General features: G+C 36.2%; 1 protein-coding gene across 1 annotated transcript in view; it reads right to left on the reverse strand.

Moving 5' to 3' along the window:
- LOC118181579 (proprotein convertase subtilisin/kexin type 6-like) overlaps nt 1-27,319 on the reverse strand; it is a 107,746-nt gene that overhangs the window by 11,723 nt on the left and 68,704 nt on the right. The window contains exons 7-10 of the mRNA XM_035350732.2: nt 26,869-26,957; nt 13,762-13,934; nt 9,014-9,262; nt 3,196-3,296 (exon numbers count right to left, since the gene is read on the reverse strand). Of these exons, the coding sequence (XP_035206623.1) occupies nt 3,196-3,296; nt 9,014-9,262; nt 13,762-13,934; nt 26,869-26,957 (612 nt within the window). The remainder of the gene's footprint in view (nt 1-3,195; nt 3,297-9,013; nt 9,263-13,761; nt 13,935-26,868; nt 26,958-27,319) is intronic.

Raw genomic sequence — 27,319 nt, forward strand, 5'->3', positions numbered from 1 at the left:
CACCAACAGTGTTAGCAAACGGTAGACGTCTTGGATTTTGCTTGATCGGGGGATGATCGCCGGTATCGATTCTATGTTGTGTCAAACTGGTTCGACACACGTCAGAAGACAAGCGGGAGAAAACAACTTGAAGATCTTTAATGACGCGATCGGTTGCATTCTTGTCTTCATCGTTTAATTGCGCATTCTGAAGTAACTCTGATGTAATGCTTTCTGAAGACATGGATTCTTGGATGTTACTCTTTCTTTCAAGTTACATTGGCGACTCTCACCGGGATAACCGTTCTGGATAGGTCGACGAGTGTTGAGGCTACTAGTACTCCTTTTGGGCTATTACAGTTATTGGGATATTCTATGATGCCGTAGCGGAAATTTCTGTTTTCGGCTATGGATCCAGGAAGTAAAATTTCTGTTCTTGCCGGTATTGTGATATTGTCTTGTGCTATGATTTTATGGACAGATTTAACTTTTTCATCATTAACTCCAAACAACGCTATGTCCTCAGATGTAGAATGCAATTCGTTATTTTTAAAGTCCAAGGAAAAATTGTATTTCCTTAGAAAGTCCAATCCGAGTATGCAAGAATCAGTGATCTCTGCTACATATGCCGTGTGATGGTAAGCGGCACTTCCAAACGTGATGTTAACATTTACTTTTCCATCGATGTCGATCTTTTCACCGGACACAGTCTGTAGGGTAACGCAGGGCGGCGTCCAGATAAGTTTGCTTCCCAGTTGTTGAGCCAAATCTTCTCGGATGATGGTAACGTTGGCTCCTGTATCTATCGTCATATTGCAGGGAACTCTATTAATATGTCTTATTATGAAAAGTGCATTACTGCCGCCTCTCACTGCAGAAATCTGAAGCGCTTTAAACTGGGGCTTTTCATTATCTGGCAACCTCCGCCCCGCGAGATGGCCACTAATTAGTTTCCCTGCTGTTTGTTAAAAGCGGTCTTAACATCCGTACTCTGGGGTATTCTGCAGTTTCGTCGAATGTGTCCTTCAGCACCGCAGTTCCAGCACTTAACGGTCGGTTTCTTCTCACCAATATTCCATCTCAAGGCGTTCAGTTGTCTAGTTAAATCGTCTAATCGAGCGGTGACGTGATCCCCTGGCTCCTGGACTTGAGCAGCTCTGACTGGGTGGCGATCTCGACGAGTGGCTTGCTGGGCTGCCTCGAATTTCATGGCGTACACTAAAGCGCTTTTCAAATCTTTAACATCCGCCATTCGCAGTGCTTTCTGTATTTCAAGGTCCCGGATGCCATCGATGAAATATTGAAGCGACAGAATTTCCCTCGTTTCTCTCGGGCACTCCGTAAAGACGAGGTGGGACAGCCTTTCAACATCCATGGCGAGTTCCTGGAGTGATTCGGTGGGCTTCTGTTGACGAGATTTTAATTGAAGCCTGCTGTAGTCTTTTAAACATTTCTAGCCAAAGCGCAGCTCCAATGCGCCGGATAGAGCTTCGAAGTCAAGTCTTTGGTTTTCGGGAAGCGTCTGCAGGATATCCGCTGCGTCTGCTCTCAGAGAAGCGGCGAGATGACAGGCCTTAGTTTGGGAATCCCATCCATTCGCATCCGCAACTATAGAAAATTGTGTCTTATACACCTGCCAGGAGGTCTTCCCATCATAGCTTCAGAGAGGGACGAGCAGGCATGGGTAGAAATTTAAAACCTTCCGGATTGCTCCCTGCCGTCGCTACGAATTTCTTTAAATCATCAACTTCTTTGGTGACCGCAGAAACTCTATCATCAATTTGTTTTTCGATTTGGTGTTGAATATGTCCTTGGACGGCAGAAACTCTTTCTTCAATTTGTTGTTGGAAGGCCGAAACTCTTCCTTCGACTCGTTGCTCCACAGCCGACACTCTATCTTCTATTTCATCTTTGACAGAAGAAACCTTTTCTTCAATTTGTCCGACTTTATTTTCGACAGCTCATATGTCTTCCATAGCCTCAAATTTACTTTCTATTACGTAGGTTATTTCTCTTTTCATTTCGTCTTGACCTGCTTCAATCTTTTCTTGTACAGCTTTTATGTCTTCTTTAAAAGTTACTTGACCATCTTCCAACTTTTTCTGACCAGAATTCATCTCATCTTTCAGGGATTTCATCTCTTCCTTAACGGATTTTTGAACAGCATCTATTTTCTCTTTAATTTCTTCTTTAAAAGATGTTTGCCCAGCTTCCATCTTTTCTTGGAACGCAGCAAAAGCAGTAATGAGCTGTCTCAATTGTTCTTCCATCCCTCTTGTTATTGGCATTCAAATCCCACTTCTGACACCAAAAAAATTGTTGAGTGCGTACAGGTTCGTTACGAAATGAATGCACAATTCCGATGAGAAATGAACAAAAATTTATTATTATCACAACAAATATGATTAAATGTCCTCAAATAATCGTGCAGTATTACAAATTCACAGTTGTTATCTTTTAACTACTTAAAATGTCCAATAGAACGTAATTCAAAACAGCTAAAGAAAGCTAATCCGCGAGTTCGCTACAATCAACAAGAGCAGTTTTCTAAACAACAACAAACTAAGCAACAATTACGAACTGAGATGTTTTCCTCCTTTTATAAGATTTTAAAATCGCGTGCGAGAATTTTCCAGTACTTTCTCGAAATCAAAAAGACATATTTATTTATTTAATGCACGCGCTCTTGTATTTTCAATTTTCCGGCTTAGCTTTCTTTTAATATTCGTCACGCGCTGCACTGCGCGAGAAATAAAACCATTTAATTTATAATTGAACTAACATTAGCTTTTTAAATACCAAATTCGTAACAATATAAAAAATCTAAATATTAATATTTTTACACAGTTTTAATTTTGAACCACATCGTCGTTGTTGTGTTCCCGGAATTTCGCTAAAAGTGACGATAGGAAAATTTTTGTCTTTAAGTAATTAAAGAAAAATGATTGGGATATTTTGTTTCAAAAGAACGATATCAAAATTCTCCACTTTCTCCAAACTCTGTCAAACCACAATGTCGGAATTATTTTTTATAAAATGTCGCACATCTATAATATAATATATTGGCGGCAGTGTAATTGTACAATGCAATAATTTGTTGGTGATTTCATTATCTAATAATCAAGAATGCCACATATACAAAATAATGAATGATGTCATTTTCCACACGTGAAATAACCAAAAGTATAACAAAAAATAATTCTAAATATAATTTACTTAGCTTGTAGCACGAGAGCTATCACTCCTGCCGCCATAGGAGCAGCTGCGGAAGTACCCTGAAATGTTTCTCTGCATTTCCCTCTTCCTTCCGGAACAACCTAAAAGAGGAAACAAAAAATCAAATGGCGAGCCAAGTGTTGGAATATTTAATTGGTCGACATCTTGAAACAGTACGGGAACAATAGAAGAAGATAAGAACACAAAGAGAGTAACAAAAAAAAGGTTCATTATTTTGAGGTTGTTCTTTGATGTAAAATTTAAAGCTTTGAATAATTTCGGGTTACTTATTTTGGGCATAATTAACAAGCAGTGACATCTAAGTAAAAATTCGAATACAAAATAATTTTACATTGTATTATTGAAGAGAAGAATAACAGAAAATAAACCTGCAGACAAAATTTATGAATAAACAGTAAATAATAATAAAAATCAGTGAACAGTTTTTTTTAATCGTAAATAAACTGCAAGTAATGCTTTCAATAATAAGATAAGAAAACTGCTACTAAAGTTTAGACGAAAGTAATATAGATTGGCAGTCGGAGATTTAGTTTATTCCAAAGAGGATTAAGTGAAAGATTATCTTTTTATTCTTCTATGAGCACCTTACAATATCTCTCTAAAGCTATTTTAAACACTCAGAAGAAATATTATTAGAATATCCTAATTTATTGCGACATAAAGCTTTGACTAAATTATTGTATTTTGTATTCTTTTAGTAAATTATTCACGCATAATATTATATTCTGTTAAATGTTCTAATTATTTTTGACATTAGGATCTTCTCAGTTTCCTCAAGTCGCTTTTCTAAATTTCTGCGGTCGTTTACTTAGCAATACGCTACTAGGATATTTAACAGCCATTAGCAACTATTGCAAACTTTACTATGCATACGATCTTTCATCCGTCATCCCACGTTGCCAGTTTTTTTACCTATATATTTGTACTCAGAGAACATATTTCTAGCTTAAATAAATAAAGTTTGAAGCCCGGTGGCGCACTGGCTAGCGCATCGTGCAGCAGCACCACGGGTCCGGTGTTCGATCCCCGGGCTGGGCGAGGTCGACTCAGCCTTTCATCCCTTGATTTCCATCCCTTGGGTCGATAAAATGAGTACCAAGCTCGCTTCGGGACTAAACACTGGGGGTCCTGCGATAAGCTGACGACTTGTTAGGGCATATGCCTACGCAGCCCGGGCCCACGGTTAAGAAAGCAGATTTCGGGACACTGCTGACCGTGGCTCACTAAGGTTAGGTCGCCACTGGGTTTAGTTTATAAATAAAGTTTGAAAACTAAAACCTTTTGTGAGGACATACCCCATTACATCAAGTCGTCAAGGTAAAATTTTTCACGTCTGGCATTTTTAGTAAAAATATTTTAAAATAGCTTCAGCCTTTTGAATCTGATCCTGCTCAACAGATTCAATCCAAATAATTCTAATTAAATATAACAGTATAAATTTTGTAAATCCATCACAAACTATGACATTATGAATCAAAACTCCCAATAAAAATAACCTAAGAATATTTCAGAGAATATAAAAAAATATTATTGCTTAATTTTAAAACATGCCAGTTGTCTGCTATGAAAGCCCCGTCAGTGACCGAGTGATTAAAAACGCTGAATACTGGAAGTTTGGCTTCGATTCGATCCCTGGCAAACGACCTCGTTGCATGGTTGGTTTTCAAGGTTTCCCAATGTGTAACGTGAATGCGAAGAAGAAAGTCCTTAGAAAAGTCTTCCACGAAGATAGTCAGATAATCCTCATATGCTTTGCCGTGTTCAATAACTTAGAATCTAGTCTCGGAAGAAAAGTCTACACCATTTACAATAAAAAAACTACTCAATTTTATCTAAAGTTTTCGAAGAATCTGTAAGAGAAGTAAGTAAGTATCTGTAGCATAAGTTGTGAGATTTATTTAATTTATTTAACCAGTTACTTTATGTTTTGAATCTTTACTGCCACGTCTTTCTTTCGGTCCCCCCCCACCAGAATGCAAATTAGCTCGCGGTTTGAGATTGTTAAGACAGAGTGTGTTCTGCCTCTTGAAGGACACGCTACTGGGTTCTTATTCGAAGATAAATGTTCTAGACTTCGGCTTTCCACATTATACTTGCCGATAGTTAAAGTCGCGCCGGTGAAATCTAAGCCAAATTCAAACTTCGCAGTTACATTGCTCTGTGTAGACTTTGGCTATAAGGTATTTAAATTACTTTGCATTTGAATTTCTATTTTGACTTCTCTCCGTAAATGCTGGTGGATTTGTAAACATAAGTTTGCCTTCTGTTCATCTATTTTAATTTACAACAAAAAGTCTCTCGCCCAACCGGGAGAGTGGTTAGCGACTCTGACTGCCGTACCAAAGGGTCTGGTTTCGAATCCAAGTGGAGGCATGGATAATTGTAAATGCATAATATCTGTGCGGCATGGAGGCACCCTAAATATGCGGTGTGCCGAAAGTCCTCTCGAGAGGTTGATGGTATGGGAAGAGGGATGGGAGACTCTCGAACCTATCCTGTTTCTGCGCTCACATTCCAACCCGAACTCTTATCTTTACTTTCTTTTTCTTTTGGAGACTAAATAGAGTCTACAAAACTCTGAACTTTATATTAAATGTCTAATTGCAATTTAGCGAATCAGGATTCCTGTTATTTAAGTGTTAATTTGGTGGTAAACATTTTCTGTTAATGTTAATTTTATGGAAGATTTGTTGAAATTTTATTATATTATATTCAAATTCTCGAAATATAATCTCGATTATGTTTGTGAAAAGCAAGAGGGATGCTCTTTTATATTGTTGAATTTAATATTTGTTACTTACGTTCAAAGATTTTGCAGTTTCTAATGATTTATTCTCGTCGAAACAAACGTAGCTAACTATAGTTCTTTGACGTGATAATGAAAATTTTTATCATTTACGAAAGCGTTGTTTTTGATGCTTCGTTGTACTTAATATAATCAGTTTTATACCACAGATGAATATAAAATTACTACTACTCTTTCGGAATTTTGATAAACAATCTAGCAATTTTACACATAAATAATTAAATTAGAGTAAATTTTTGAAAGAATTGAATGTAATGTTTGTCTACATTTTTTGAAAAAAATGTTTTTAAAATGTCTATAGAACCTATGTATAAAGTAATTTTGCAATAAAATATTAAAACTGTATCGAATTTCAAAATTAGAGATTTCTATACAAATCGTAAAATCGCGCTCATCAAATTTTCAAAAATTGTGGGAATTCAAAGTGGTAATTAATGGAAAACGTGTTCAGTAAATATTACCCTGTACTGTTATAAGTAATATATCACTTGAAATTTCAATTGCAGTTTATGTTGTCAGCTTTACAACGATGGATGATGATGATTAAGATGGAGATGTTATTTTCCGGAACAGAACGAAATTTTATGATTGTGAATTACTTCGTAACGTATACATTTCGTTACGATGTCATCTTTCTGATTTTTTTTGGATGAAGACATGGGTTGCCCTTCATTTCTTATGAAGAACTCTTCCAGCTTCTCAAAATCAGGTTACCAAACGGAAAATTGTTATTTGTGACAGGTTCACGAATATCGTTGAAAGTCCTTTCGAGCGCTTCAAATCTCTTCCGTAAGAATGGCTTCCTCAGTCATAAAAATTCATTCTGCTAGGAAAAAACTCATCTCAATCTTGCACCACAAAACAATGATTTAAACTTACAGCATAAACTTCACAGTGGTATACTACTACTTACAACAGTATAGGGTGTCATTTATTGAAACATTTTCCCATTACTGTCCATTTTAGACGTTCCACAATTTTTTTAATTCTGGGTGAGGACAACTTCTGAATTATTCTGTAGAGTTAAAAGTCGACTACCCGAACTTGAAAATTCTATATTCAGAATTAAAGTAAAAAAAAAAAAAAAAAAGCTTCGAAAATTATAAAATACCTATATTGATTATCTTAATAAAAGAAGAATTTCTCCCTTGCTATCACATATTTGGTTTATGATTTATTTATTATAGTAAAGTACGAAAGTAAAACTGACTTGTAAAAAGTTCTTAAATGAATCATTTTCTAGTGTTAAATGACTCACGTAACAGACTGGAAAATGCCAAAAATATATAAGCCGAAAGGTTCTAGAATCTGGGATAAAAATACGTCATGAAAACTTGGTTTTCGAACTTCAGAGAACAAGAATTCGCAAGCAATGCGTAAGGAATGCCATGTAAATTTTGCTGTGAGTGGAGAATAATAGTAGCGTAAGATATTTGATGGACTCATCGAAGCAATGACTTGATTTGAATATTCCTTACCACGCCCTATTTACATCGTACACGTTTCCCGCCTAGCAGTACACAGATGCTGACGGGTCGGAAGGAATATGAAGTTCGTTCATACTTTAGTAAATTGTTTAGCAGAAATCTTTGTATTCGGAGACAAATTCTATTAGAAAGAAAAACCATATTTGCAGATCCTTTTAAGCGGAATGGAAACTGTCGACGATGAACAACGTTAAGCAATGCTATAGTTGAAGATATAAAGTGTTCCATAATACAAAGAGCATAGAATGTTTTTTTACCCTTAATTAAAAAGGCGATTACTGTATATTAAATGTAACAATAGTGCTTTTCTGTTCTTATTCAAATGAGGTCGCTTTTATTAGCATTTCATTTTACGTTTCGAGATGAAATAAATACACAGGGTGTTCCATAATTTAAACACCACATAACAAAATTAAATTGAAACGTAATTTTACGAAGTAACCAGAAATAATTAATATTGATATAATCTTTAGTTCAAAGACTATCACTTGTTTTAAGTTTTGAGAATGACAACAGGGAACTTGTTTATTTACTGACAAAATGGCGTCACGCAGTGAAAAAATAATGTGCTTTCTCTGGTTATGGGAAACGAAATCTCCGAAGGAAGGAGGAAGAAAATACCTCATAATGTTACTAACAGGACATTAAAAATACAATTAATTAATTGAAATTCGTTTAATATTATATCGATATTAAATAATTTAGTTAATAGGAGAAAATTCGTATTCGTTTTTAATAATTAAGAATATTAGAGTTCGAATCAAAATTAAATAAATTTTGTATATACGTAAATTAAATAAATCAACTAAAAGTTAAATAAATATTGGTATTCACATTAATAAGACCGATGAGCATTCCGATTCCTATTCCGATGCATGCTGGTAAGCTTAAGTCTCAGAAAGGTATATACATCAAAACCATTTCAGTAATTTTGTTTTTGTTGATGAAAAGCGTTTATCACACCAGATAAGTAGAAGCAAACCGAATTGTAATTAAGCACAGTTATACAGTTTACTATATTCCGTTTTTATTGGGAATGAGCTCAGCGGCTCCACAAGTGCAGCGAAACGATGGCGAGAAGCACCACAACCATAGTACTTTAAATCGCTCTTTTGCTGCTAAGACTAGAGTGAGAAGTTTATAGGTACACTGCGAAAAAAGGGGGGGGACAGCTAGGATATATAGAGAAAAAGTGATAGACGATTGCCATGCGTAATTTCCAAGCTTTTCAGAATTTCCCTAAAGCGTGGTATGAGGAGTTAAACTAAATTTTATTTTTTGTCTTTTTTAAGAAATATAGAAAGGCCAATTGTGGTCCGCAGACACAGATTGAGAAACGCTGCTATACAGCATTCCTTTGTTAAATGCTAATATTCTTGTCATTTTAGTTTTCAAAGTCTGAAATTTCGACTGTGTGGTCAGTTTTTCACTTTAAGTGAGCTTTCATACAATGTCATAAGTGATAAAAACGCATAATACTTCCGAACTTGCAGTTGTTACCTACCACTTTGATTTTTCGTCTTTCTTCTTGTATCTGCTTCGCATTAGGAAAAATATGAGAGCCTCCTACATAAGTAGAGGCTATGACGGCAGCACAAGGCTCCGAATAATAGGTACTTCGTCCATCTGCTGCGAGGGCACCGATGGTCACAGTAAATGGGCTGGAAGCGTAGCCATCGAGGTTGCAGTTGTCTTGGTAGCGACCTCCATTCCCTGCAGCCCACACATAGATAGCACCTTTGCCTTGTCTGCCCTGAAAAGCGAAATTGTAAGTCCAGTACAAATAAGCGCTTCCAATAATCGATACAATCTAAAAGTCACTGATATGATCAGAAAAAAAAAAAAAAAAAGAGTCTAGCTAGTTATTGCTTAAAGTAATTGATAGTAATTAACAGTCATATAAAGTATAAAGTTTTGTGAAAAAAATTTCGGAAATTTTATTAATGATAATTACTGCTATGGAATGAATATTATTTACAAGAATATTTTCCAGAAGCCTATTGTTATTTCAGCTCTAATTACATTTTGAGCTTGAAATAAAAATTTATTAGATTACGAATAACATTTTCAGTTCCAATTTGATTATTCATCACGTGCAGAACGTTTTTAAGAAATGCCGTTGTGTGATTATTAATGTCATAGTTTAAAAACTGAACTCCAAAAGCTTAAAAGAAATCATTCAGTTCTCCGAAAATTTATATCGTCATCGGCATTTATATAGGTTACCATTAATAATAAACGGATAACGTTATGTGCCGAAAATAAATGAATCACTAATGCAGGGGTAATTTTTAAATCGTTTTCATTTTGCTGAAAAATGTGTTATAGATGGTGGCAGTTTCTGCAAGAAATTCGGCCCATTCATTACCAACAACACCCCTATGTCCACGAATAAATGTAAAAGCAGCCGAAAGGCTTTTACGTTTGCTTCTTCAGGTTTTTAAGCCGTCTTTGAGTCTCGACGATTATGTTATAAGGTATTTCTCCCGCCTTCTTAGCATGCCTTCGTGGTGTATGTCTCTACAGAGGTGCCCGAACTAAAAAAGGTGGTGGATGATGATTCTCCGCCACCAGGATTTGGCGATTGGGTCTCCTAATCCCCAGTCGCTTTTTAAAAGGGGGACTATATAAGGTATTTCTCCTGCCCTTTTAGCATTCTTCGTGGTGAAACAATCAGCACGCTCGACGCGTATTCGAGAGGTCCGTGGTTCGAGTCCCGACTAGGGCATTGATCATTTTTCAGGTCTCCAGCTTCCAAAATAACCTAATGTCTTTGGAATGTTATTAGAAAATGAAATACAGTCAAAAGTCGTTAATCCGGACTCGTCGGCACTTCGGCGATTCCGGATTATCGATTTTTCCGGATTATAGATCATCAGTTTAAATCTGGTAAGATGGCATGCAAAAATTATAAAATTAAAAATATGAAACCGTAATTTAGAAAATTAAGAACAATTATGATCTAAAGGGTATCAAAATTTACAAAAAAAAAAAAAAAAAAAAAAAAAAGCTTAATATTTATTTGTTTACTTTATTAAACATTTCTTTCAATGAAAGTTGTTTAAGTTTCTTCGTTTTTTATGTGATAATACTTTCTCTTTAATTCTATAAACAGACATAATTTCTCGTTCAGTTACAAAGTTCCGCTGTTCAAGTCCTATAATTGCTGTGTCGAGAATACCGACTAATTTGTCAATCGAAATTTTTTTGTTTTCAATAACCTTTGTGCCACTTTCTTCACTATCGGAAGCGAATTATAATGACGAGGAGTATGATTTAAATCATATCAAAGACGGAGTACATCGAAATGAAATACTACATTTAGTAAGGAATTATAAGCCAAATAAAATAAAAGCATCTGCCCTGAAGATAAGGATAGTGCTGACAGATCAACTTCCAATTCATTGCGCGCCTCGGCGTTCCCCCCCCCCGCAGAGCAGCGTGAAATTGATAAACAGATTTTGGAATGGTTAGAGAAACAAAGGATATGCCTTTATTCATTTTTTGCAGCAATTCCACTTTTTGTTTGATGGACATCGAAACATACTTTCGCTTTGTAGATCCCTTTACATATTAGTAAATATATATCGGAAATTCTATTTGACATAATCGAAAGTTCAAGCTTACTTTTATAAAATTGCTCTAACAGTCTGCAAAAAATAATAAGCCGGATCCAATTCGAAGATTAAGGAATAACGCAATCTGCAACATTAACTGAAATAGATAATTAGATAATTTTAGCTTACACCGTCCGTTATACGTTAAACGCGCATGCGTAAACGTATTATGCGCATGCGCACACGCATATGCGCAGCCGTAAAGGTCTTACGCGCATGCGTAGAAAGTTTGTAGCTTTGAGGTCCAGATTAAAGATCATTCCGGATTATGGGTGTCTGAATTAACGACTTTTGACTGTACATTTTAGAGTCTTCAAGGATGAAAGGGCATCAGTATAAATGAAATAATCTGAAACAACGCTTGTTCAATGATCCATTGGATGGCGAAATTTAAACACAAAATTGCGAAAAGTCCCGAGAAGGAAAACTACATACTTTGACTAAAATTTCAAATTTCAAAGATTCAGTGAGCGAAAGTTTACCATTTTTCAAGCGCTAGTATGCATGCTTCCTATGCACAGAGACTGCATAATTTATTTTAAATAAGGAATTTATTTTACGAAAACAGTTATAATATAATAACTGATTATGACTTGTTAGAATATTACTAGAATTATGACTAAATGACCTTGGCTATCTGAAGGTTTTAATTGAATGAAAATTTGAAAAGATCGATTACAATACTGCAATATTTTACTTATAACCCACTGGTCTTTTTTGTTAGAATATCTTTTTCTATTAATTAATTGTCTAAGTACCAACGAATTTTAATGTCATCTGAGGATTCTGATGTTTTTACATTAGAATGCTCAGACGATATTTAAATTATATACTGTTAGTTGCACTAGTTATTATTTAACAAACACAAATTATCTTACAAACCATGCAAGAGATTCAGGCTTGAAAAATTTCGAATTGAAGACTCTGACACAAATTAAACCCGCTTTAAATTGAAGCGGTATTCGAACGCATTTTGTCACATAATTCTAAATGACAATAGAGCCAGTGATACCTAATCCATTATGTACACGAGTGTAGATTCCAGAAGAGATATTACAGTATTAAAATTAATACCTTTTCTAATACCATTCTTGAATTCTTCTTTTCACCTGTAATAAACATTCTGAACATAAAAAAACAACATCTTTTTTTTTTTTTTTTCAAAACTGCAGTTCCTGACGCATTTTTAAATACTTGCAAATCAGATTATACGTCGACATCTGGCAGATTTAATGGCTACCGATGTAGGCCATTGCTGCAATGCGAATAATGCCTATAGCAGCTGAGAAATGTCGTTTCGATGTTGACATAACCCACTTGTTCACAGATATTTTGTTGATTCAGTTTCTACCGAACATATATTTCGACTAAAAATGTTTTCCGGTGGCATGTCGTGTTTTCAAAATGGAATTCTTCTGCTGGTTTGCTCTTTTAGTTTTGTTTTGTTATGCTATACGGTCCTGCTATCCAAGAAAAGGGGAAAGAAAAATAAGAATTTGATGAGTTAGGTTTCAAGATGAAATTTTGTTTGTTATTTCAAAGATTTATGTTTCGAATGAATATTTCATTCTGTTTTGTTTATATTTTATATTCCTTTAAAATAAAATTTATATATAGAAGCTAGTTCGTAGATTCTATTCACATGTGTGATTTTTTACGCTATGACAAGTAAGGAAAATTAGTTGAGATAGGACGAAATTTACATTTTTTTGTTTTACTTTGTTTTAGAAGAAAACAGAAAAAAAGTTTTATTAATATTAAAGATTATTAATCAAAGCAAAATTCAAAATTTTCGTTTGATGGAAAACAGATTTAAGAGCATAGTTTTCAAAAGAAAAGTATATTTATTAAAAAGTTCTAAACAAAATTTAGTAAATGAAGTACATAATTAAAAATCTTAAAATTACTTTTCTCAGTATAAATTGAAAACAAATATTTTAGTAACGGCTAAAATGATTTTCACATTTTTTTAGAATTTCTTTAAATTACAGCAAAGGAATAAGTGAGACGATTATTTCAAGACTTGTAACAGATAAATACCAGCCATGGGGCATTAAATTATCTAAAAAAAAATTAAGAATGTGGCATTAAGGGCAGCCACGAGAGGTGTTATTTGTAATTCAAACCCACTGAAACAGCAAAAACCGCATTTTTAGTTCCTTGTATGAAGTAAAGTGAGTACTGTAATCACGAAAAATTCCGGGTACCATATTTCAACAAAAATATCTATTTTGATCGCTATGGAATGCAATTTACTCCGCACGGACTGACTAACACGGGACTAACTATCTCGCATTCATTCTCTGCTTACCAGCAGAGTTTATATAGTTTTTGGCTTGTGTGTGTTCGAGAATATTTTGGACTAAACCGGTAAGAATTCGTTCCAGAAGGTAAGAATTCATTCTTTCCGTCCATGGCATATCGCCAATTTTATCGCCAAATGTGGCAACCCTAAAACGTTTGGAAGCCATCTTACCGCGCCTGGACATTTCGTGACAATACCTATTTTCAGCTGCATCACTGGAGTTTTATAATACCGTTATATTGTATTCAGAAATGAGCATAGCGGGAACAAAAGGAATAATGTTTTCAACAAGTAATCTCGTCATAAAATCACCAAAAAAATTTTCCTTACCTTACTAATACCTTTCAAAAACGCCATTTTGGTTAAAATTTCTGGAGCACCCATATTTTTACCATCATCGACAGGTCCCCACGAAGCAGTATAAATGTCTACGTGGTCTAATGCATGCACAAGCGCCATAGCCTCTTGCACATCTGTAATAGGTCCATTTAAAACTCTTACACCTGCAGAGATAAGTGGAAAAAACAGAAAATATGAAACTTTAACTTAATTATAACTTAATTCATGAAATAATTTATTTTAACCAGTTTTTATAAACGGTATTTTTTTAGCCGTGTTCAGAGGTTAAATATACAGGCAGTTGATACTAACATTTAACAATAGCATCGCCTGAGTTAACCGGGCACACTAATGTACCCGAAGTTGTCTGGGCTTTACGCTATAACGTTGCGTGCCTCCAACTTGCACGCAACCAAGAGGTGACTGTGAAAACAGGATAAAACACAGAGTCTTGTAAAGGGTTTAAGTCCCTTTTTATTCAACGTAATAAATTACAATTGCGTGCTCTTGACGCTTACAGACGGCGCCAACTCGGCGGTCAAATAAAAATAATAACCTGAAAAGAAACTAAAGACAAGACTCTAACTACGAGGCTCTCTAAAATAACTAACTCACCGCGTTTTACAACACCGCTGCTAATTCAGCAGACTTGAAGCTCACTTGAACGATTAACACTACTTCCCGCCAAGCACATAGGCCGAAACGCTGGGTTCTTCAATTTCTCGCTAACTACCTCCGCGCTCGTGAAGTAAGAATATCACACACCGAACTTGTTTCCTTTCTATTTAAATCATAATACTTCCGCAGATAATTTGAATCCTTGCGCGTTCTACTCAAATTTACATATTCTGGCATTGGCAGTTCCAGGGGAAAGTAAGGCTTGACAGGAAAGATAGTTTAAACTTAAAATAAATGTTAGTTAAAATAAATATAAACCCTACATTTGCCGCTGCCAGAATTTGGAAAACTTGGAAGCAGGTCCTACAAACGACCTGTTGTAAGTTTCTCTAATTCTGAACTAACTGGCGAGAACCTCGTTTACACAAAAAAATCTTATGTAACAAATTATATACTAAAATTCTGTTGCTCGTTATAACTTTCTTCTTACAGCAACTTTTCCTGGACTTCATCAATCAATCTTGGTCTTTCCTTCCAGCATCTGGAAGGAATAAGTATCAGTATCTTTCTACATACATTATAATTTACACTTTCTTGACACAATAAATTTTTGTTTTTAAACGATTCGTTTTTCTTAGTTATTGCTTACTTCACATTCATTCAATTTTTCAAGCATTAATTTAACTTTACCCTGGCTCTCCACCTTGTGTGGTGTCAAACGGGAATATTCGTGTTTTAGTCTTACAACACTTCCCCTAACCACCATGATTTGTTAGAATTCAACGACCAAATAGACACACCTTACTCGACATTCTACAACTCAATGAGCTACTTTAATATTCTTAAAAATTCAAATGTAGGTGGAGAACCCTACAAAACACATTCATTCTAACTTCCCCCTCATTCCTCTTTAAACATGCAGGCTTTCGCTCTAAAGCATGACTTTATCTACAATTTACTACTTAAATTTTGACTTCATTGCTTTTAAGCATTCACTTTTAGCATCTACAATTTTATGCTTCTAGACTAAATTCTACTTTTACATAACATTCAAGTATTTACGTACATTTACAAAATTTTAATACATATGCTTTTTACAATTTACCATAAAATGAATAAGAGAAAATAAATTTTTACTTTACTCATTCTTCGCCAAGCTGGCGGCACTGAAACTAAAATTCTTATTAGTACAAGAATACGAAGTTATTTTTATCTTCGGCCAAATTTTGGCTTTAACATAACAGAATTAGTCTTTCGACCAACAGAAAATGCTTGTTTTTAGCTTTTACACTTAAAGAAAATACTTTTGCCTTAGCTAAATAAAGTAAAACAAACTAAGTCTCAACCGAGACATATTGACTTTCGTCAAAACATAGAACTTCGTACTTATGCATAACATTTCGGAACAAAAGAGAAAAAAAATTTATAGAAGGTTTTAACTTATCTTTGAGTTTTCGATGCTTGAAACTCCGTCATTCGTTTTTGGCAGAATTTGTCCCAAGTTAGAGGTTTCATGGATGTTAATCTTCTCCTTACTGCCCTCCGAGTGTCGTCCACCTGACTTTTTCTTTTGCGTCCTCTACATGCTGGCCTCTTGGCGGAGTAATCGTCTGGTTGTTGGCATTTCCGTTTCTCCCTGGGACGGCTGGTCTTGACGTCCTCCGGTCTGGAGTCCTTCTTGAATTTCTTCTGTTCGTCGTATTTTTGTGCCTCCTGTTGGCGTTTCAGTTTCCGGAACGGCGGCCTTGCTGGCATCTGACTCTGTGGCCGTGTGCGCGTTCTCCTTGATGTAAAATTTCTCCTCCCATCCTTTGTAGGTGGTGTTTTTCTCTTTACCACGGTTTCTTTACCCGGTGCATCTGTATTTTTGTTTTTCTTAAACGCTGGAGTTTGAAAATTATTTTTTCTTTTTGATACCGTCGTCCGGGTTGTAGAAGTGCTAGGTCTCTCTTCAGTTCTCTGTTTCTTGGGTGGTGGAATAGTTGTTATTGTCTCTGGACCTTCTACTTCGTTTAGACTTGAGTCCTGCAAGAAACTTTTAAGGATTTCAAAATCATTTGGATTATAGTATTTTTTCACCTGGTCGGGACTTGCTTTATAGATTTCCTCTCTCTCGTTCTTAAGATATAAGACTACTCCTTTGATTTCCTGAATTACATAGGGGCCTTCAAACTTTGGAGCTAGCTTTGCCATAAAATTGTCTGGGGCACTTGATAAAGAAAATTTCCGCTTCAATACTTTATCCCCAACTTTAAAATCTGCTTCACGGCGTTTTCTATCGTAATATAGTTTCTGCCTATTTCGTGCCGTATCCGAGGTTTTAAGCGCCTGATCAATCAACTTTTGCACATCTTTTTGTTTAAACTCCTGCTCTCTTTGTTGCACAAAGAATAATTTATCTAAAGGCGTAATTAATTTTCGGCCTAAGAATAATTCTGCTGGAGTTTTTCCCGTAGTATCATGATGTGCCGTTCTTAAAGCATAAGCTAATTCATTTATGTAGCCATCCCAGCGCTTGTGATGTGTGCTCACGTAACTGCGAATTATTTTTACTATATTTTTATTAACTCTTTCTGCTATGTTAGCCTGTGGTCTATACGGAACCATTTTGATATGGCGTATGCCAAGTCCATTGCATATGTTTTCAAATACTTGACTAATGAATTGTTTTCCGTTATCGCTAATGACTTTTATCGGTGCACCGTATTTTAAAATGTATCTGTGTAAGAATGAATCTGCGACTGTTTTGGCTGACGCGCGTTTAAGTGGAACAATTTCTGTCCATTTTGAAAAATGATCTACTATTACTAAAAGAAAACGATTTTTATTTAACTCGCTCTGGGGAAAGGGACCAAGAAGATCTATGCCTAAAATTTCATTCGGAAATGTAGCGCGAATGCTATTTAAGTACCCGGCCGGGCTGTAATTAATATCATTTATTAACTGACATTGATTGCAGGACCTGACATACGCCGTTACTATTTTGTATAATTGCGGGAAATATACCGCCTCGCGTACCCTTTTTAAAGTCTTTCTGACCCCTAGGTGGCCCGCTGTTTTTGCTTCGTGCAACTCCTTCAAAATGCTTAATCGAAGCGAGGATGGGATGACTGGTTTGTACTCAAGATTTTCGTTTGTTGTTTTCGTATAAAATAATAAATTATCTATTATTTCATAGTTTTTTGCTCTATTTCTTATCGCATCGATATCTGTATGCTCAAAGCTTTCGGTGTCTTTCAAATAAGCATAGATATTTCCAAATTCAGGATCAGCTTTCAGTTCAGTAATAACCGTATCTCTAGAATCTAAAATTTTTTAAGTCAACACAGCGCATTTAAGTTCATTTCCTTCATCGTCCAGTTTTATAGGAGAAAGTGCGTCAGCTACATTGTTTTCCTTACCCGGTTTATATTTTATTGTGATATTATATTCTTGGAGTTTTAAAGCCCATCTTATTAACCTGGGCGTTAGGTTTTTCCCCGAGTAAAGTCTACCAACAGCCGCATGATCCGAAAAGACTGTTACTGGCGATTTGCCGAAATAAACTCGAAATTTGTGTACAGCCATTAATACGGCTAATGTTTCTCTTTCTGTAGCTATATAATTCCTTTGTGTCTGATTCAACGTTTTACTAAAAAATGCCAGCGGATGGTTGTTTTGCATAAGAACCGCGCCCACCGCATAGTCTGACGCATCTGCTGCAATTTTCCAGGTTTTCGTCCCCCTCCGGGAATTTTAAAACAGGGGCATTAATAAGCGCTTCTTTTAATCTTTCAAAAGCTGTGTTAGCTTCCGCTGTCCACGTAAACTTACCCTTTTTTCTTTTGATTACTAAGAGTGGTTCAACAATATTAGCGAAATCTTTTATGAAAGATCGATAGTAAGAACATAACCCAAGGAAGGAAGAAAGTTTCTTGGCGGTGTTGGGCGGTGGGAATTCTTAATAGCTTTTATTTTTGAATCTTGCGTTTCTATACCCTTTTGCGAAATTTTATAACCGAGATATTTAAGTTCCTTAGTTGCGAACTTGCATTTTGAGGCGTTAATTGTAAGACCGGCCTCTTTTAATAATTTAAAAACTTGTTCTAAATCATTAATATGTTGTTCCAACGTACTACTCGTTATAATTATATCATCTAGATAAATTAAAGTTGATTTTCCTAGGACAGGCTTTAGAACAATGTCCATAGTTCTCTGGAATGTTGATGGGGCCCCACACAACCCAAAGGGCATGCGTAAAAATGCATAAGTGCCCGATTTTGTTATAAACGCGGTTTTTTGTATATCTTCGGGTCTCATAGCTATTTGATAGTAGCCAGACGTTAAGTCCAAAGTAGACATATATCTTGTCGATTTGATCTGTCTAATGATCTCGTCTATAACCGGCAAAGGGTAAACTGGAAATTTGGTAATACTATTTAGTTTTCTGTAATCAATAGCAAACCTCCAAGCCCTTTTATCCGAAGGAGGAAACTCGTTCTTTTTCCTACATAGTACGACTGGACTCGCGTACTCACTATTTATGGGCGTTATTATTTTATTCTTTAACATCTCCTGAATATGTTCTTCGATGATTACGTCTTTTGGTTTGTCATAGCGGTAAGGTTTAGTCCTACAAGGTTTTTTTCGGCATTTAATTGAATCTTATGCGTTACTATTTGGCAGTTTCCTGGTTTTTCTGAAAACAAATGAGAAAAATTACTCACCACTTGCTGTATTGCTTTACTTTCATGGTCATTCAGATGGCTAAGGTCCAACTGCGGTGTCTCCACAGGTTCCACCACCCTCTGGTCCATCTCCATCACCACGGAACTATCTTGAAAATTTAATTTGGCCCTCGCGGCCCTTAAAAAGTCCATACCTAAAATAAGAGAATGTTGCAGATCTTTCACCACAAAAATTAATACTTTGAGACTTTCCTCTTTTACCTGTAAGTTTAATGATAATTTCCCGATGCAGTGACATGTTTTTCCTTGCGCCGCTATAATTTCCGTATTTTTGGTTTTAAATAATCGTACCCTATAAAAATTCTTTTTGAAGAAATTTTCACTCATAAAATTTCCTTCTGCTCCTGTATCGATGAGGGCTTCTACTGGTACATCGCCAACCAGGACTTGTATAATTGGTGTGAGTTTTTTACGATGACCGTATTTAAATGTCTATTTGAGGGTTTTTTTAAAACTTCCGGGGTCTGGACCCTCCCTTTCACAGGCCCCTCTAGTCGTTTAAAGCTTTCCTTTCAATCTGTGTCTTCTGGGTACGCGGATGTTTATTTTCAAATTTTCTTTTTGGGCCTTGACCTTCGAGTTTCGATGCGTTAGCTTGATAGTTCTTTCCCCCATAAGAGCGATTTCCATTTCTGGTTTCCTCCTTTGAAGATTTCCTTCGGGTACTTTGAGAATATGTTTCCCCTCTCGCTTTTTCCGCTATTCTGCGATTTTGAAACTTCACCGCCAATTCGAAGAGTTCCTGCAATGTGCTTGGGTTTCTAATTTCAAAGTAGTATTGAACAGCGGGTAACAATCTTGGTAATATTATTTCGATTATCTCCGCATCGGGTTTCTTCCCATACAGCATATCCGTTAGCTTAATTTTTCGTAGAATAAAGTCCGTCAATTCTGCTGTATCCCGTTGATAGAAACTATATACAGGGTGATTATAATTAAAGTTTAAGTTTCAAAACGCTATAAAAAAATAACCACTGATGAAAATGATGTGAAATTTGAAAGGAATGTTATTGAAGAAAGCGGAAAGCGTATGGCAGAAGAAAAAATTTAGTTTCAAAAGTTAGCAACATATGGCGCTGTAAGCGGCAGAATCACGACGAGAAATGATTCGTAAAACAACGGCTAAGGTGGAAGTTACACATTAAAACGCATTGACAAATTAGAATTGTTGAATAATTTTATTTGCATGACTGTACATATCACATCGAAAGGGACAAATCGGTTTCAAGAGTTTTGCGGCGACATACCGCATAAGAACCATTCATCAAAGATGTTTGGAACTGGCGCAAACATGTTCATTATGGTGTCCACCGTTGTGTGCAACTAGTTGAAAGCGACAAACAGCATGTTCCACAACGAATCGCAGTGTCTCCGGGGTGATGTTCAGAATGCGTTGCGAAATGCGTGCCTTTAATTCCGCTAAATTTGCAATTGGAGCATGGAACACAACATCCTTCAGATATTCCCACAGCCAGAAATCACACGGAGTAAGATCAGGCGATCGGGATGGCCAGTCTGTAGGGAAATGACGGCTGATAATTCGAGCATTTCCAAAATGGCGCCTCTGCAGCTGCTTCACGGGATGTGCAATGTGCGGAGGAGCTCATCTTGCTTAAAAATGATTTCATCCACACATCCACGCTGTTGCAGAGCTGGAATCACGTGGTTGCGCAAATGAGACGCATACCTCTGACCAGTGACGGTTGCGGTAACAGGACCGGAAGCACCCGTCTGCTCGAAAAAATATGGTTGTAGGATGAATGATGCCGTAAAGCCACACCATACCGTGACCTTTTTAGGATGAAGTGGTACGGGGTGCGTTGCCAGTGGATTTTCTGTTGCCCATATTCGACAATTCTGGGTATTCACGTATCCTGTCAGATGGAAATGGGCTTCATCTGTCCACAAAATCTTCCACGGCCATTCATTATCCACTTCCATGCGAGCCAGGAATTCTAACGCAAACATCTCCCTAGCTGTCAAGTCAGACGGAAGCAACTCTTGCACATGGCCAATTTTGTACGGATAGCATTGCAGGATGTTTCGTACAATTTTCAGCACCGTGCTGGTAGGCCTGTCCAATGTTCGGGCAATTCCTCGTGCACTGCACGGTTGCACACCACCGGCCGACCCCTCCTGTAATGCTGTGGCCACTTCTTCAACTACCGTCGAATGCACTCGTTTTCTCCCTCTACCAGATTGCACTTCAAACGAACCTGTCGTTTCGAATTTTTGCATCATTTTCTTTAGACATACGACACTCATTGGACCAACGCCTTCTTTATACCCTTCAGTATCCTGAATTTTTGCAGAGCTACTCTTGCACAATCGTCATTCTTGTAATACAGTTTTACCAGCAGAGCGCGGTCCTGCAATGAAACACTTATGGCGAACGTCTGAGACGCGAAATGAGGAACAGCCTGGTACCTGGCAGCTTTATAAGACTGAAATTTAACTAACATTTTAATTTGTCTTCTTCCGCTTGCAGCGCCATCTGTTGCTAACTTTTGAAACTAAATTTTTTCTTCTGCCATACGCTTTCCGCCTTCTTCAATAACATTCCTTTCAAATTTGACGTCATTTTCATGAGTGGTTCTTTTTTTATAGCGTTTTGAAACTTAAACTTTAATTATAATCACCCTGTAGTTCGGCTTCCAGCCGTGCGCGATCTTTCACTATGGGGAAGGCCTTTACTAACGATTTTTTGAAATTTTCAAATGTATATGTCTGGCTTCCAAATTCCCCTAGTAAAAATTTGCCTATGTTTTTCCACCATAGCGCGGCCTGTCCTCTTAGTGCTGATGTGGCGATGGCAACTTTTTGTCTTTCGGGAACAGGGTATAGCTGAAAGTGGTTTTCTAGACCTTCTAGAAATACCGCCACCGAATTTTTTCCGTCGAAATGGACGTTTGGCTTGATTGACGCTCTCAAAGTCTGGACCAGGTATCCAAATCCTTCCAACTGAGTTGTCATTTCTTGGTGTTGTCCAGCGGCTTCCATCCAATTTTCGGCCATTTCAGTTCGATAAGTGTTCGGGCGCCAATATAACGTTGCGTGCCTCCAACTTGCACGCAACCAAGAAGTGACTGTGAAAACAGGATAAAACACAGAGTCTTGTAAAGGGTTTAAGTCCCTTTTTATTCAACGTAATAAATTACAATTGCGTGCTCTTGACGCTTACAGACGGCGCCAACTCGGCGGTCAAATAAAAATAATAACCTGAAAAGAAACTAAAGACAAGACTCTAACTACGAGGCTCTCTAAAATAACTAACTCACCGCGTTTTACAACACCGCTGCTAATTCAGCAGACTTGAAGCTCACTTGAACGATTAACACTACTTCCCGCCAAGCACATAGGCCGAAACGCTGGGTTCTTCAATTTCTCGCTAACTACCTCCGCGCTCGTGAAGTAAGAATATCACACACCGAACTTGTTTCCTTTCTATTTAAATCATAATACTTCCGCAGATAATTTGAATCCTTGCGCGTTCTACTCAAATTTACATATTCTGGCATTGGCAGTTCCAGGGGAAAGTAAGGCTTGACAGGAAAGATAGTTTAAACTTAAAATAAATGTTAGTTAAAATAAATATAAACCCTACAACGCACAGTGAAGAGGCCTTATTTAGGGCAGTCGGGTTTATTTTTTCGAAATCAGGCAGTGGTTTTCTTTTTATTTTAGTTTAAGTTGAATGGGCAAAATGTTACCAAGCCCCAATAAAACTGTAGAACAGCGTAGGACTAAAACGGCACCAGTTATGTTACCAGTTTACATATGTTACCACTTTGTTACCAGGTATGACGTTTTTGGAATTGAGCTAACGGAAAATGAGCAACCACTCTGAGTAATTTCTTGACCGTTTTTAACATGCGTGAAAAACTCATAGAAAGAGTACTTAAACTGTTCTGTAAAGTTCCAGACTGATCTAAAGAGTAACACAAATGATGTCATTAAACAATTTTTATAAGTTCTGATAGCAGGAAAGCAACAACGGCGACGTGAATTTAAGATGGACGACTTGGGTGCAAGGTTTTAATACAAACGCTCTCGGTATGGAATCCGTACGCTGCCTTTGGAAATGCTAGCAGACAGTAACATTCCTTTTGTTTCGAAGGTCAACCGTAGACAATTTCATTATGATCGAATAAAGTTGTAGATTTTTGTGAAAAAAAATAAATGGTTTTATAAATGACCAGCTTAGTGTAATTTTACGGGTTCAAATAATAATTGAAATGAATCTGCGTTTATTGCTTTTAAATCACATAGTTCATTAATTAATAATAGAATAAATTTGAAATTAAATATCTTACGCCTTTTTCTGAATGCCATTGTCGCATAAGAGGTGCAAATATTTTAATTCGGACAGGAGCAACACATTTCTTTTAAATCGCTGAGTTTGTTCATTAAATTCAAAAGATGAATATACTACGAGTGACAACGCACTTCTTTTATACCGCCGTGTGATCGAATTTGAAACAGAAATATCTTATGCTTTGCAGTGTGGCGACACAAAGATGACCTTTACGATGACCGATTACACACAGTTAATTTTAAATTAATCACTTTTCTGTCACTCTCTTTTCACCCACAGTTTTCATGCCAGAATGTAAATGAGATAGCGGTTGTTTATTCAGATTGAGGGAGAAATAATTGCGATTTAAGGGAAGGTTTTGCAAATAAATTTTAGAGCGTATTCTGCCTACTTGAGGCTACGTTGTACTGTGGTTTATTAGTATTTGATTCTGTGGCGTTGAGTGCTTCTAGCCATTAGACTGGTCTCGTCGGTTTCCTACAAACGAGAGCCTATCCTGGCGTTACTTTATCCTGTGAGCCGTTAGGCTAATATATTACATTTGATTTAGTTCAATACTACCTATTTAAGTTAAGCCGGAAGTGTTGGCTTGTGTAAACTCAAGTTGGGTCATTCTTTGTGTTAAAATAAAAGGGTCTTATACACCTTTCTGCAAAAGTATATTTTAGGGTAGCCTTTGGCGAAACTTGGCGATTTTTTGGCGGTACATGGATACTGAGTTTGTGCAATTCTTTGACTTAATTTTTGGCTTGCATAACGGCGATTTTTGACGTAAAGCCGCTACACAAAGCCAAAATAAAAAGACAAAGAACTGCACAAACTCGGTATCCATGTACACATCGACCTATTTTCACTTAAAAAAATCGAAGAATTGCACAAACATACATTGCACACTCCCTTCACTTTGCCCATGTACACTTCGATATATTTTCACTTAAAAAGTCAAAGAAGCACCCAATTCTACATTACAGGCAAACAAAAAATACATAATCTCACTAAACTACATTTTAAACCAAACAATAAAATAACATAAAAAAGAAAAAATATGTTATACATTTAAGCATTACAAAAGCAAATATTCACTTACCCTATTTAGAAGTTCCTTCGTCTTTAGTCTGTGGCACACAAAATTCCTTAACAGCGTCCAAAAACTTCTTAAAATTATCTGAACTCGAATCCGTATATCGGCATCGCCACATCTGAACCTTTCTTCCTACAAACCCATTCAAATCCATCTAAACGGTTTTTACGCTCGACTAGACGCATATGCTTCCTACATACAGGACACTTATAAAGGCTACTAAGTAAACTTTCATTTACACGGGTCTGGGTCATAATCCCGACAGCCGAAAGAGAGATGCAAAGTACTCCATTCTCGTCCTTCCTCATCAGAGATAAAAGATTTACTTAACAGTTGTGATAAGAAAATTACTTTTGTTGAACTGAATTTATAATAAGACAAATTAAAGGTGAAACCATATTTGCTTGTTTGTTCATTATTTCGTTATCGCTGAATTCATTTGTTATCAGAACTGACGTTTTTGAAAAATATATTTTACTTCATATTTTCCAAAGCTTATCTAAATTTGATAAGTACTGCTATTCTACTTTGTACGATTAATATTTGACAAGACGCAAAAGAATGTTTGAAAACAAATAATATATTTTTGTTTATTCTGAGTTTACCAATGCATTTGTAAATTCTAACAGCAAATACGTCTCCTGTTAGAATTTATCAAATGCATTTGTAAATTCTAAAGCAGGCGTATTTAAACCTTATGTACGACTCAGCCGACGTACATAAGGCTTAGCTACGTCTTTTATTAATTAGATTAATGAAATAAATGTTTATCAATTTCAGTTAAACTCGCTTATAACAAACCCTGATTTAACGGGAAACCGGATTTAACCAGGAAATCGAAAATACTTGGTTAGTACAACGCTAAGTCTATGGGAGTATAACTCGCTTTTAGCAAGCAAACCCCGGTTATAGCAAACAATATGTTTTTGATTTATAAAATTTCTTTTGACTTCCACCTCTTCAACTCAGCTAATCCTTTCTTGCAAAAATTTCGTTAACATTCCGAAGAAAACCGAAAGTTAGTAAAGAGTCACAAATTCTGCTAACACGTGACGGCGGGCTTTTTTTGTCTTGGGGAGTGATCCAGGGTTGAACTGTTTTCACCGAATTTTACAAGTGATATCCATCCAGCCTATGTAATAAAGGATCACCAGAAATTTTAAATCAAACTTTCGTCAGCGCTTGATTTTGATGCATCTCGATAGAAGAGAAAAAATACGAACAAACCCAAATGCTAACGTAAAAGTACTCGAAGCGATACATTAAAGGAACGATGCATTACCAGTTGCTTCTGTAAGGCTGTATTGGACATTTCGCAAGAGGGGCAAATCACTGAGGAAGAAGAAGAAGTAGACGTCTTAGAAAATTTGAAAATGAATAGAGAAGAATTTGAAATTCTATATCATATGAGGTTTTTCTCCCGACGTTTTAGCATGCCTTCGTGGTGTAGTGGTCAGCACACTCGGCGCATATTCGAGAGGTCCGTGTTTCGAGTCTCGACGAGGGCATTGTTCATTTTTCTCATCTCTCTTGCTAAAAGAACTCTAATGTCTCTACAGTGGTGCCCGAATTAAAAACTATGTTGGATGATGGTTCTACACCACCAGGATTTAGCGACCGGGTCCCTCAGTCCCCAGTCGCCCTTTAAAAGGGGGAGTATATAAGGTATTGCGAATGACGATATTTTTCGGGACATGAATCTTCTCCGAAGAACGATAACACAAGAAAGAGATAATAAGGCAGTTCAAAGCAAATTAATCAACTTCTTTTGTACTGTACATAAATAATAAAAATAAATATATATAATTATATATAATACACTAATCCTGTTAAGTAAGAGTAATGCTACCAACCTAGAAAGAGTGCATTTTTTACGGCGAATAGGAATTTCATTCTTTTATTCTAGTTATTGGTAAATCACGTTATAAATTTCAGATCAACTGATTTTTCGGCACTCCTGTATTATTATTGTATATATCTTTGCAGTATACGAGCAAATGTTTCATTAAATTTATGGCACGAAAGATATATCCTAATCTAATCATGAATTTTTTTTTAAATCTTGTAAACCGGAAATGTAAGATATTTCCCATTTGCTATTCATGACTCAAAGATTTACTAAACAATCAAGTGTATTGACTATATGAGCCTGCGAACCGCAAGAGGATGTGTATAGCGAAATCTTCAATACGTAAATATTTCTAATTTATGTGTTGCAAAACACTTTCAATAAAAACGGCGCGAATCCTCTATTTTTAATACCAGGTATATGTTATTATTCTGCTTTATTGGAATTTTCTGAAGAATGTTGAAATTCATAGTTAGACCTGTTGCTAAACAGATACTAAATTTCTTACCTCCTACTTTTGCCTCGTATGCTACTCCAACACCACATACCTTGTTGTTGGCAACGCCTGCAGCTATGGCAGCGCAGTATGTACCATGGCTAAAATGAAACATAGAAAAAATATTAGGAAATCCTAATTATTATTTTATACAATTAAATAATACAGAAAAGCATAATTACATAATAATGACTTATCGAATACGTATGTTTTTGATGTGATGCTATAAAAACCTTTATTTTCTCATCATTTCCAATAATTAACTAATACTGCCAATAAAAAAGGGAACAGAAATAAATTTTTAACACAAAATAATTGTGTATTTTATTTTTAATCATCAAATTTCTGGCTAAACCAATTTATGAACTGAATTATACATGTAAGTGATATCAGATTTGAAAACAGGGAAATAAGTATTAACCACTTCACTTCCCTACAAAACTCAAATATTTGTTTCCTTTTT

The sequence above is a fragment of the Stegodyphus dumicola genome, chromosome 4, assembly GCF_044657685.1.
Source record: "Stegodyphus dumicola isolate Sdum_Otavi_A_Nest chromosome 4, ASM4465768v1".
Lineage (NCBI taxonomy): Eukaryota > Metazoa > Arthropoda > Arachnida > Araneae > Eresidae > Stegodyphus > Stegodyphus dumicola.